At 41.0% G+C, this 13,971-nt stretch overlaps 1 protein-coding gene and 1 long non-coding RNA gene across 2 annotated transcripts in view; one reads left to right on the forward strand and one right to left on the reverse strand.

Annotated features, from left to right (window-relative positions):
• Positions 1-8,214, reverse strand: part of Mbtps2 (membrane bound transcription factor peptidase, site 2) — a 37,908-nt gene extending 29,694 nt beyond the window's left edge. The window contains exons 1-3 of the mRNA XM_004631396.2: positions 8,034-8,214; positions 4,131-4,279; positions 1,443-1,659 (exon numbers count right to left, since the gene is read on the reverse strand). Coding sequence (XP_004631453.1) covers positions 1,443-1,659; positions 4,131-4,279; positions 8,034-8,108 — 441 coding nt within the window. The 5' untranslated portion in view covers positions 8,109-8,214. The remainder of the gene's footprint in view (positions 1-1,442; positions 1,660-4,130; positions 4,280-8,033) is intronic.
• A 2,441-nt stretch (positions 8,215-10,655) lies between these two features.
• Positions 10,656-13,371, forward strand: LOC111816819. Its single transcript, XR_002821147.1, has 3 exons — positions 10,656-10,691; positions 11,719-11,906; positions 13,332-13,371. It is a non-coding gene; the product is annotated as an uncharacterized LOC111816819 (long non-coding RNA).
• The last annotated feature ends 600 nt before the right edge of the window (positions 13,372-13,971 follow it).

A 13,971-nucleotide genomic window follows, 5' to 3' on the forward strand; every position in this document is an offset into this window, starting at 1 on the left:
TTTTTTTTTTTTTTTTTTTTACCAGACATTGAGCTCAGGACCTTGTAACTGCCAGGCAGGTGCTGTACTGCCGAGCTATATCCCCAGCTCCACCGTTCCTAATTTAAAAAGTGCATTTTGGGCTAGGGGTATAGCTCAGTGACAGCATAGCATGCATGAAGCCCTGGCTTTGATTCCTTTTTTTTTAATTTTAGGGAAGGGCCTACAGGGTATTCAGGGTCTCACTACTAGATCAGACTCATAGCGATCTGCCTGTTTACAGCCTCCCAAGAACTGGGATTACAGGCACGTGCCACCATGCCCAGTCTCAATTGCCGTCTCAGCGTGCCCCATGGGCATGGCAGGCCAGGGGATCAAACCCCCGGCCCCTGTGCCTGCTTGCAGGCACTGGCTTTGATTCCTAGCACCACTACAAAAGAAAAAAAGTGTTTCCTCTTATGTATGTGATTATTTATAACCCATTTATATACACTAAATATAATATCACTACTTCACTGATTTTCACTTATTGTGGGGGTGTCTGGAACTTAACCTCTGTGATAAGTGAGGGACCACTGTAAATGTAAAAACATGAAAGTGAGCCATTGTGAAGCCCCTTTCCAAATTCTGGAGATAAGAAATAACAGGGTGTGTAGGTACACAGATGCACTTTAACATGAAAATTATAAATAGCCTACAGTTAAAGGAACACAAATCAGCTCATTCTTTTTTACATCAAGATATTATAATGACCATTTAGAAAGGTTTTGTATCTTCTTTTCCCCCCAGTATTGGGGACTGAGCCCAGGGTCTTATGCATGCATTCAAAGTAAGCATTGTACCATTACGCTATACTCCTAGCCACAGGCTCATCTTTAATTAAAAATGTATTAGCTGGGCCTGGTGGCACACACCTATCATCCCAGCACTGAGGAGGTGGAAGCAGGAGAATCGCTGCATGTCTGAGGCCAGCCTGGGCTACACAGTGAATTCAAGGACAGCCTGTATTACATAACAAGACCCTCTCTCAAAAAACCAACAATAATAACAGCAACAAAGGGTATTATTGGTTTAGTTAAGACTCCAAAAGCCATGAAAATGACAGGATATTCTATGTAAGATTAAAATGCAGTTTATTTGCACAGTATAGAGATCATAAATTAGCATGCTTACTCTTTCAAAGAAACAATCATTTAATATCTTAAGAAGATACCACAAATTAAACTACATAGCTTATAATTGCTAACAATCTTGACAGTGGTCCATTTGCTCCCTGCTATAACTACCAATACTACCATCCAGTGCTTATTGCTATGATTCTGGCTAACTGCTTAATGTTTTTTGTTGAAGCAGGTAATCTGAAGAATTGTGGGACTTCTACTTTCATTTTTATATTCTAGATAGCAGTTATATTAGCCAGAAAAAATATCTTGCATCTATATGTGAACAAAGAAAGGACTTACCACAACTTGTAGCACCTGTTCATTGTGAAGAGAGGAGGAAGAGGAAGATGATGAAGAGGAGGAAGAGGAGGAGGAAGAAGAGGAAGAGGAGGAAGAGGAGGAAGAATAAGAAGGAGAGTCAGCCATCATCTGTGCCAAAGTCTGTATCAGCGTTTTTCCAAGGAGGAAAAAAGAACTAAACATGGCGATTACACCAAACACCATTCCAAAATTGAACCTGTCAAGAGGAAACAAATCATGTAAATACATGATTATTCACAATCCATGGGCTAATAAATTCAGTGACCAGCCACACATCCATAGTTTTAAAATAAAGGCTAAAAAATTTCAGTAATTATTTTTCCTATCTGAACATCAAATACTTGAACTCTGGCACTAGGTTATTTTTATTTATTTTTTATTTTTGCGGAACCGGGGATTGAACTCAGGCCCTTGCACTTATTCTACTGAGCTATCTCCCCAGCCCTGAGTTATCTCCTCATCCCTAGGTTCTTTAATCAGTGTTAAAAATTACAATTCTTGAGTACTTAAAGAGGCTGAATAGCATTCCTAATTTATTTAATTTTTAGTATTGGAACTGAACTCAGAACCTCCAGCTTGCCAGGTAGGTACTATGCCATTGAGCTATATACAAACTCAAAAGCTTTTCTTTCTTTTTTTCTTTTTACCAGTCATTGAACTCAGGACCTTGCACCTGCCAGGCAGGTGCTGTACAACTGAACTATATCCCCAGCCCCACCATTCCTAATTTAAAAAGTATATTTTGGGCTAGGGGTATAGCTTAGTGATAGCATAGCATGCATGAAGCCCTGGATTTGATTCCTTTTTTCTTTCTTTCTTTCTTTCTTTTTGTATTTTAGGGAAGGGTCCACAGGGTGTTCAGGGTCTCACTACTAGATCAGACCTGTAGTGATCTGCCTATTTACAGCCTCCCAAGAGCTGGGATTACAGGCACGCACTACCATGCCCAGTCTCAACTTCCATTTCAGTGCACCCTGGGGGCAGGCCCGGGGATTAAATACCTGTCCCCTGCGCCTGCTTGCAGGTACTGGCTTTGATTCCTAGCACTGCCACAAAAGAAAACAAAAGTGTTTCCTCTTATGTATGCGATTATTTACAATCCATAGACTAGTACTGTTTTGATCTTGCTCTACTAGGAAACTCTTGGCATTAAACGTACCCATTTTTTATCATCTACGCATTCTATTGTCTGCATTGTATATTAGCTTTACAGTATTATAAATGAGTTTAAATGTTAAAATGACAAAATTTGATAGTGAGTCCTTTTATTCTTTTTAATAATTAGAAAATATCCTTCTATAGTTAGGAATAATTTGTTGCATTTTCTGAATTTTTCGATAAATTTATTCTCAAGGAAATTATGGCTTTTAAATTGTCAAGTTTGGCCCAAGGATATAGGTCAGTGGCACAGTGTCTGCCCGGCAGATGCAAGGTCCTGAGTTGGATTATTGGTACCAAAAAGAAAAAAATTATTAAGTTTATAAATGAATTATTCATAATAGAGTATGTACATATGTATGTATGTATGTAGGTATGTATGTATGTGTTGGGATAAGGTCTCACTATGTAGCCCAGACTGGCCTTGAACTTGAGGCAATCTCTCTGCCACAGCTTCCCAAGTGCTAGGATTACAGGCATGTACAACCATTTTTAATTTAAAGTCAATAGAATTCTGATTTTTTTGCTTTGGATTTTTGAGACAGAGTCTCACTATGTAGTTCAGCCTTGCCTTGCACTCACTATGCAGCCCACACTGGCTTCAAACTGCAGTAATCTTGCTGCTTCAGCCTCCCCAGGGCTGGCATTACAGGTGTGCCACCACAACTGGCAGAATTCTGATTTTTTTTTTTTTGCGGTACGGGGGATTGAACTCAGGACCTTATTCTACTGAGCTATCTCCCCGGCCCTGTTTTCTTTTTTTCTTGATTGCTAATAGTAAGGATTTATTAGTCTTATTAATCTTTCAAAGGAATCAACTTTTTACTGTGTGTTTTCTATTTTACTGGTTTCTCCTATTATTTTCTTCTTGCTACTTTGCATGCTTTCATTTGATGTTGTATTTTCTTTTCTTGAGACAGGGTCTCATAAGCACTTCAGGCTGGCCCTGTGTTCACTTTTGTAGCCCACAGGCTGGTCTCAAACTTGCAACGATCCTTCTGTCTCAACCTCCCTGTCTCAACCTCAAATGCGTGTACCACCTTGCCTGGTTCCAGGCCAGGACAGTGCACCCAGGGTTCCAGGGCTGACACAGCATGTGGGCCTGGTAATTAAACTGGGGACCTTGTGCCTCTGAGCTATCTACCCAGCCCCTATTGTATTTTCTGCAAACTCTTTCATAATCTGTTTACATTTAGTGCTAATCTTCTTGAGCTAGAGTTTTAACAAAATGGAATTTAGACCATGCTACCCACCAAACCCACATTCTCCAACTGCAGAGAAGGTCAGGATTTTAATTGTTTCAGAGATCATCATAAAACTCCAAACATAAAACACTGTAAATGCTTCATCTTTTAATGTTATCAAAAGCACAATGATTGGCTCCCATGTTTCTAATAAAAAAACTTTTCTGTGAATATTTTAAAACCCAGTAGAGCAAAAATAATGGAAATGACTAATATAACAAGCTCTCACAACTCATTTAAGCCAAAAAGAAAAGGTGAAGAGTACCATTGGTAAAGCATCCTCGCTTTTCGTCGTCCCCAAGTATAAAAAGCACGATTGAAAACTGCAGTTTGCCATCTTATGTGAAAAGGGGAGATGCTTAGTCCATTGTTTTCCAGCCAGTCTTCATAAGAATGCTTAAAATAGATGGAGGACTAAGGCAGAAAGAAAAGTTTTACATCACTTAACTTTGAAGAACAATTTATAATGTACAAGGAAATACATATTTTCTACAAGAAATCAAGATGCTGATTGCTCAAATGCTTATAATCTTAAAGCTTTCCATCTATTCCTTAGTGTACTAAAAGTCTTAAACTAGCTGGGGTGCTCAGTTTAGGGTCTGGCAAAAATGGCCCACAGATCAAATCCAACTTGTAGCTTGTTTTCCTATAAGATGTGAAACAGGAATTTTTTTTACATTTTTATAGAATTATAAAAAAGGCAACAAAAAAGAATATGCAACAGAAATGCTGTGTGATTCACAAAGCCTAACATACTTACTATCTAGTCTTTTACAGAAGAATTTTGTTGACTTCTGTTTATAATGGTACTTTCCAATAGAAATATGAGCCACAAATGCAAGATATATATATATATATATATATATATATATATATATATATATAATTTTAACTGTCTGGTAGGCAAACTTTAAAAAGCAAAACTAAAGATTCAGTTTCACATCTTTTGACTCCAAACAGCTAACATATCATTTCAACATGTAATCAACATAAAAAGTTATTTAGATACCTTTTTTTGGTATTCTTTGAAATCTGGAGTCAACTTTACACTTAGAGCACATCTTTATTCAGACTAGCTCCATTTCAAATGCTCAGTGACCACATGTAGTAACTACCGTGTTAGACGGCACAGTTGGCCTAGCTATCACAGAAAGGAAAGAGGTCCTGTGTTATAAACCTAAAAGACCCCCCAGTCAATTCAACAGAAAAGACAAGTCAGCTGAATTCAGTGCTTTTTCACTTGTAAGCAGGCGCAGGGGCCAGGGGTTCGATCCCCAGGCCTGCCGTGCTGGCCTGGCCCCTGGGGCGTGCGGAGGCTGTGATTGAGACTGAGTGTGGTGGCGTGTGCCTGTAATCCCAGCACTTGGGAAGATGTAAACAGGTGGATCACTATGAGTCTGATCTAGTAGTGACACCCTGAACATCCTATAGACCCTTCCCTAAAATACAGAAAAAAAATCAGTGCTTTTTTTCTTCTGCGCAAGCCCTGAGTTATACCAACTTTGACCAAGTAAAAGGACAAAATGTACCTAAAGCGATTTTGGTCTTAGCAAAATCTTCTAGACTCTCTGGGGCTTGCAGAAGTAGCTGCTTATATATAGTCACAGAGTTTTATTTTTAGGAAAGTATGAAGCACTTGACTAATATAGGATTGTGGATAGCATAAGGCTGTGTAAAATTCCTGACAATTACATAAGTGCTATAAACACTGTCATAAATGATACCCATCTATGTGAAAAACTTATTTGTCCTAGAAGGCCTATCAGTCATTTAAAAAAGGGTCTGAACATAGATATCTCTTTGCTTTGGATCTGTAATGCTTTCTGTTCTTGGTCTTCAGGTAACTTTTAAAATCTGCTTGTTTTTCCAAGACTTGAAAAAGGAGTGCCACACTGCTCTAGCAGGTGTCTACTGCAGAAATCCTAGAAAATCCCAAGTAGAACAGCAGATCAACCTAGAAGCAGAGAAGCCAAAGGTACAGGCTTCAAAAAGCCAAAGTCTTTCCATTCCCCAAGAAGATACTCTAAAGGAGTGTTAGATCTTTTGCTTAGGGACCATTGTCCTCATAGGGAGCTAGAAGTTGTTCCTGAAATTAGTGACCTCTTTTTTTTATGTATTTGGTACAGGGTCTCACTATGTAGCTCAGACTCATAGTGATCCTCTTGTTTTCAGCCTCCCCAGCACTGGGATTACAGGTGTGCAACACCATGCCCAGACTCAGTGTGGCTCAGTGCGCCCGGGGTGGGACCGGCACAGCATGCGGTGCTGAGGATCAAACCTGGTCCCTGTGCATGCCTAGGCAGGCGCTTAGTCTGCTGAGCTATCTTGCCAGCCCAATTAGTGACATCTTGATCACCTCATACACTTGACAATAGACTGTAAAAGTTTAACGGGTTATTTTTATTTTGTTCACATATGCAATATGAAGAAATCATGTGGCTTCTATTCCCCCCTTCAAGGAATAAACTCACATTGGGGATGTAGCTTTATAGTAGAGCACCCTAACATGTTGGAAGCCCTGGGTTCAATCTCCAGCGCTGCAAAAACAACCCAAACATGCGCTAATATCACACACAAAATTGTTGTGGCCTGTACTGCTTATAACATGCTAAGCAAAACCTTTACATCAGTGTTTCTCAAACACCAATGTGCAGAGGTATCACCTAGTGATCCTGTAAAGATGCAGACTGCTTCTGTAGATGAGGAGCAAGGCCTTAAGTTCTTTGTAACAAGCTCCCAGATCACCCATGTCCTAAATCCTTCAGCCTCAGGTATCACGTTTTTATACCAGTGGATGCCATTAATGCATTCCTGTCTATAATCTCAGGGAATCCTTATTATCTCTGTTTAAAGACGAGAAAGCAAGGTACAGATCCAAATTTGCCCAAGGTCACAATGGCTGGGAAGTGGTAGAAGTTTCAGTGATGACAAGCCTTTTAGAACTTTCCATGATATAAAGTCTGCTGTGGTACATGTGCCACAGGTTTGCCACCACTGGAGCCCTAAGGAGTACACTGTATAAACTGGTTTTTTGTTTGTTTTTTTGTTTGTTTGAGACAGGGTTTCACTTTGCAGTCCAGGCTGGCCTTGAACTCACTATATAGGCCAACTCTTGGCAATCCTCCTGCCTCAGCCTCCCAAGTGCAGAGATTATAGGCATGCACCACCATGCCCTAGTTACACTGTATAAACTGTTGCACTTTGCCAACTTAAACATGATGAACACAGGTATCATTTTATTTTGTTATATCTAAAACACACAATACTACAGCATTCTACTTAAAACAGTATTCCTAATATGAAAATTTTACTATCTATACCTCTTATTTTCAATAAACTTTGAGAATTTGCATGCTCTTATACCACACATATAGTTACATCCGCTCCCCAGTGCTGTATTAAGGTTACCTGAGGCACGTGAACCAGACAACTCTTACTTATTTTTTTGCTATATTTCCAAACTGAAAAATAAACAGTTCACCCAGGGTGTGTGTGACTGACTACTGAAAAAGGTGCAGGGTACAAATCAGAGTTCGAATAATAGGAAGCCAGAAATTATCTAAATCCTTATTGCTTGACTGTGTTACTTTGAACAATGGTCTGTGGACCAGCAGCATTGGTTTCACTTAAGAACTGGTTAGACACGCCTGGCCTCAGACTTTGTGAATCAGAACCTGTATTTTAACCGGAATCCCGGAGGATCGTATGCACTTTCAAATTTGAGATCAAGGATTTTAATTCCGACTTGATTTAGAATCGTTTAATACTAAAGTATCTAGAGGGTTTCAACCTTGAAACAATAAGGGGCAACAGTGCCTTTCCTAAGTGGACGTTTTGTTTTCCTCCCTAATACGCTGCTGCTGTAGTGGCCGGCGAGGCCCGGCCCTCCCAACCTACCCCATGAGCCGCCCCAGCGAGAGCCTCGGCTGCGGGATCCGCAGCCCGCAGTGCGGCAGGCGCGGGGCAGCCACACCCCTCCCGCAAGCGGCCGTGCTTTATTTACTCCGCGGGGCCGCTAAGCCACGCGGAAGGCCGCACGTGGGCACCGACGGCGGCTTCCAACCCGGTAGGCGCTCGCCAGGGGAAGAGAAATGGCCTTCGGCGACAGAGGACCTTGCGTTCCGGTCCTGGACACCGCTGGCCAGGGCCTTAGGCCCGCGGCCCTCACCTTCAGTACCAAATCGGCCAGGTAGACGGCAGTCCAGCCACCCACTACTAAAACCACCAGCGACATCGGAATCATGGCGGCAGCGGAAAGAAGGTGAGCACCGGCGTTCTCCTCACTGCAGCCGCAAACGGCCAACCGTCGACCTGGAGCTTATAGCCCCACCATCTGCGCAGGAACTAAGTTGTCCCGGTTCTTTTGCTGCCGTGGTGATGTTTCCCGCCGGACCCTTCCGTTGAGCACACATGAGCCGACTTGAAAGTACCGGAAAATGGTACTGGGGCTTATTTTTTTGTGGCACTCCGGCGCCGCCGTCTGAAGTGCGGTTCGGCTTTGGCTGCCGCCGCTCTCACGATTTCTTAAGCTTTGCCCCGCCCTGATGCCTGGTCTCCCTTCTCATTGGTGTTTTTTGTTTGTTTGTTTCTTTATTTGTTTTTTTTTAATGTTTTAAGACAGGGTCTCGCTAAGTGGTTCAGGCTGCCCTTGAGATCAATTTGTAGCCTGGGCTGCTCTCGAATTCGCCGAGGTGCTCCTGCCTCAGCCTCCTCAGTGCTGGGATGACAGGTGTGCGCCACCATGCCCGGTTTGTCACTGCTTTTGATTTGGAATTTGCTGTTCTTTTGAATGTAAGTAAGTGGCGGGCCAAATAGCTCAGCGGATTAAAGCACCTGCGAGCGAGCGCAGGTGCAGGGCCCGGGAACCCTGGACCCTGCCGTCTCGGCCCCGCCTCCGGGGCGCATTAAGGTGGCGATTGAGACGGGGTGTGGTGGCGCGCGCCTCTAATCCCAGTGCTTGGCTCTAGTAGTGACACCCTGAACACGCTGTAGACCCTTCCCTAAAAAGTAAAGAGAAAAAGTTTAGGGTCCTCTGAAGTAATTAATTGCCTCAGTTTTCCCTACTCCTACATTTAATTACTTCCTGAAATAGTGGAATAATACATACAAAGTGTTCGTCTTGATGAAATATATATATATCGTGTTTTTTTTTTTCCCGGAACCGGGGATTGAACTCAGGTCTTTGCGCTTGCCGGGGAAGCGCTTATTCCACTGAGCCATCTCCCCCACCCCTTTGTTATGTATTTATTTAGTACAGGGACTCACTGTACAGATCGGAGTCCTAGTGATCCTTCTTGTTTTCAGCCTCCCAAGTGGGCCCAGTCTTAGCGTGCCCGGAGGGCGGGGGGTCGGGCCTGCACCGCAGGTCAGGGGATCGAACTCAGGCCCCTGCTTCTGCCTAAGCAAGCGCTTTAATCCACTGAGCTATTTGGCCGCCCCGATGAATTTTGATAGATGTGTAATCCATGTACCCTAACCAAAACGGAGAACATTCCCACCTCAGGAATTTCCTTCTCATTTCCCCTCCTAATCATTTTTCCCCAGCCCATCACCATTCTGAATTTTTTAACTTTATATTAACAGAATCATGCCTTTATGCCTGGTTTATTTTGCCCATAAAAAATTTGAGAGATAGCCAGTTAAGTTAGGCTTTTTTTTTTTCTGAGACAGGGTCTTACTGTGTAGCCCAAACTAGCTTTGAATTTACAGCAACGTTCCTCAGCTTCCCCATTCCACCCCTACGCCCACCTCCACCCCCACCACCACATTAGTTTCTTTTAAAAAGACTTACTTTACAGGGTTCAAGATTAGTCCTCTTGTTAAAAGTTGGAGTTAGGAACATCTGCACATATTTTTATGTTAACACATACTGGATTATATATTAAACTGTAGCAATGGTTCTCAGCCTCGGCTATTCATCGGGATCATCTGGGGCCTTTGAAATTCTGTAATCTAAGCCAATTAAATCAGCTCAGTGGAACCTAAGGATCTGTGGTGCAGATCAAACTCTGGTCCCTGTATCTAAGCAGGCACTTAGTCTGCTGAGCTATCTCGCTGGCCCACAGTGTTCATCTTTGAAAGTTGTTTGTCTCAATTTTTCTCGAAAAGCATTAATAATATTAATACCAAATACTGAAATTATGATAGTATCTTAACAAATGCACCCTCAACCTCTTTAAAGTGAAAAGGCAGTGTAAATACCATAAACCTGTAGTACAGATGTTGCTGGCAGTTTGCCTCATTTAATCATAGTTTTCCTACAGTTTGAATCACTTAGTAACATGTTTACCTAGCTTCAAGAATCTTATGACTCAGTTTTCTATCTCTGTGCAAATATACGTGTGTATTGTTGCAAATGCTTTCAATTATCATTGGCCATAGGGTGTAAGTTATGAAATTATATTCACGCATTAAGTGACTCCATAGTTTTCTATGTACAGATGTTGTAGTTTGGGGTTTTTGCAAAGGGAACAATACAATACAGGATGCATTTTATAAGATTATTTTGTAATCACCCAAAGAATCATATACAAAGAGTGCAGGATATCTGTTCACACACTAAAGACCAAATAATCCAGCTGAGGGCCTGGATCCCATGATAACGTCCTGCATGGGTCCAGCTGAAGACCTAGAGCCCATAACAGTGCCTCCCATGAGTCCAACTGGAGGCCTAGAGCCCACAACAATGTCTCATGCATGTCTCTTTCAAAGATCTGCGCTGGAAAGGCCCTTAGATCAGTGGTGGAAGCTAGAAAGTCTGCTCCAGCGGGATGAAGGATGTGTGCCAGCATGGAAGCTGCCCTGGGGCCAGGAACCAATGCTTAAGGTAAGAACCAGAACTCCCCATGAAAATACCACAGCCATCCTCAGCAACAGTGAGACCTGAGTTCCCATCAGGAAAGCCAATGCGACCAGCTTCTCCATGAGACTAAGCAGTACACCATCTTCCCCTCTGGAGCCAGAAGTGATGCTCAAGGTGAGGACTAGAGTTCCCCCAAAATGAGCCGTAGTCATTCTCAGCAACAGCGAGGGCCTGAGCTCTTCTGACAAGAACAGCTAAGTTCACCAGGAAAACCAGCATGACAAAGTTCTCTAGCAGAATAGCCCAAAAGAACCAGCAGCTTCCAACAGCTTCTCCAGGTCAGCCTCTTCTGCTGCTGGCAACAACCCTCAGGTGGGCCTCCCACACCCAGCACCATGCTGGTTCAGTTCAGCTTATGTAACAAGTTTGCCACCAGTTAGCAATCCACCACAACAGGTGTCCCATAAGTCTTAGTGTTGTTTTAAGATTTGAGAATTTTCAAAGTATAAATTTGACAAGCTTGCAAAAACTGCCACTTGGAAGCTTATTTAAATTTCTTTTATGTTTACTTAATTTTTCGGAATTTCAAATAATGTTGAATTCTAAATCTTTTAGTGCTCCTAAATGTTGACTGAAACAAAACATTAAAATATATTTACTGTGCAAAAATTCACAAAACCAAATAATCATGAAAGAATTTAAATAATTTAGATATTTTATGTAAATTCATAGAATATATACCTTTGAGATGGATTTTTTTTTTGCCTGGCAAAATGTATACCTTTGAAATTATTAAAGCTTCAAACTACACTAAGACTGTTGGTACACAGTAGTGTTAGAATTGACGTTTGTTTGCTCTTATGTAATGATTCTGTAGCTTTTAGCAGTGTTATTCCCTGGGAGAATAATATTAACTTAAGTATTGAAATAGCTTCTCTTTCGTTAGCCTGAAGCTTTGGACCACTTGCTGAGACAAGTGCCAGCTGCTGTGTGGCTATTTGATAATCTAAAATATGTAGGAAATGAGTTGATTGTATTTTTCTGTTCCCAGCCTAAAAATTTAGTTATTCAACTGAGTTGGTGTTCTCATCAGGAACCCAGCAGTCAAAACAAAGCACTGAATTGAATCCTGCTGGTTGCTGGAATTTAGCAGTCGTGGAAGCCAGCTGGTGGCAGCAGAAGAGATATGACAGGATGCACAGAGTAGCAACAAAGAATGCCTCTTTCTAAGAGATCAAGGTATTTTTCCACAGAATAAATTTGTGACTTAATTTCCAATTTAAGGTTTCTGTCAAGTAAGTATCTTATGTAAAACACACATAACCAAGCTTTTACTTCTATCATTTTTATTTAGTATATTATTTTTAGAAAGGTACAAAATGTATATTTTGGCTAAATGCAAAACAGATACATGTTAAAATCAGTATTTGGCTGAAGCAGAATATCTTATGATAACACTCTGAGATAAAAGAATATACATAAAATATAAAAAATAAAATTAAGTTTGTATATTATAATTTTGTAATTTAAAATATTAATATTCAGGTAGCCATTGTATATTTATATTTCAAAACAACAGTACACAATACATACATGTAATTTGTATTTACCAATTTAAAAAATATTAGTATTTAACATTTTTTAGGCTTCACATTACATTCAGGAGCATTTATTTCTCACCCTTGTAAGCTGATATTTTATATCAGGGGTAATCACCCTCTACATCTGTGACAATGAAAAGCACCAAGCAGGACAAGTTAAGGTGGAAACAAGGCCTAAAATCCGGTGGCTTGAAACAACAGAGATGTACGCTTGCATGCACACTGCGTATCCATCTTGGGCCAGTAGGACGATGAAGTGGAGGGTAGCAGGCCAAAGGAGTCCCTACCATTTTATCACATCTACAGCTCAACATAAGGCTTAGGTTCCCCAAAGCAGGAAAAGAGTAGACTAGAGGCTCTGCCACTGGCAGTTAAGATGCTAATTGCCCGGATGTGCAGTGTCATGTCCACTTAGGTTTCATTAGACAAAATAGCCTAGTAAAAAGACAGGAGTGGAATCCCTGAAAGCAGAGAAGAGTATGCCTGAGAATAAACATCAGTGTTATCTACTACATAGATGCTTGCTTTCAACCTAGGGGTGGAGTAGCAGATAATGTTTGGTCACCTGTGCTATCATAGGATACTGCTAGTGTTGATATTTCTGCAGAATTATTAAACTTTCTTTTCTGGTTAATAGGAGCTAAGGTAAAAATTCATTTTCATTTAAAATCCTAGTGTTAGTGGGATTGCTGATGATAGTGCAGTTTGCCTGAAGCATTCTTACAGATGAGTGCTTCAGTTACCAGTTAAAGAAAATATTTTCTGAATCTTTTCAGAAAGTCTTGTTCAAACTTAGATTTTTAATTTTTAATTTTTTGCTTTCACTTGGTGCTTTACACAATCACTTGAATAAAGTGTTTTTTGGTTCTGCAAATATAGCAATGGAGTTGTATAATTGGCTTTCAGGAAACCAGTCATCTTGGTCTTTTCATCTGAATTTGACTTTCATTGACTGTACTTCAGTATCAGAGTACAAGAATAGAATATTTCCGCAAACTATAATGTAAGAAATATTTATACTCTGAAAACACTGAAAGGTTTTTTTTTAAAATTTCTTCCACAGGTGCCAGCAAGCAGACTACTTTCTCTTCAGGCAGTGTTAGTAAGTTTAAATATATTTTCACCTATTATTTATGTTGTTTCTGTTCAACATGGCTTTAAACTGGTAACTACGATAGTATGTTGTTTAAATAATCTGTTAAATTATGACACAACAACTGCAAAATCTTTGGATATCATGTATTTCTTCTTACTGAGGTTTGAAGAAGTAGCCCACTAGTGTTCTGCTTATACCTGACAATGTGGATTACAAGCTTTTGGGACTGGCTTATGGGAAGAGATAGGAAAGGTTTGGAGATGTCGCCTACATGCAAAGCACTGGGACAGCTTTGGCTGTTCTGTATGGGAGATTCTGGTCAGAGCTCAGAAGACCAGAAGGTTGATAGAAAGCCAGCCTATAAAGACCAGGCTGGGGAGGTTTCTGCTGGGAAGAAGGACAGCATTGGTTGTTGGACTGCGGATGATTTGTGTTATGGGTTGGCAGAAGGCTTGTCTGCATTTTGCTCCTGACCAGAGACCTTGCCTGAGACTGAAATTAAGCACAGTGGACTAGTTAACCTTGAAAAAGAAATTTCAAGGCAGCCAAATAGTGGGGCAGTGGCCTGGTTGTTACTGGGGGCTTTTAGCCAGATTTATTTTGAGAA

Source organism: Octodon degus, unplaced genomic scaffold, assembly GCF_000260255.1.
Source record: "Octodon degus isolate 3935 unplaced genomic scaffold, OctDeg1.0 scaffold00041, whole genome shotgun sequence".
Lineage (NCBI taxonomy): Eukaryota > Metazoa > Chordata > Mammalia > Rodentia > Octodontidae > Octodon > Octodon degus.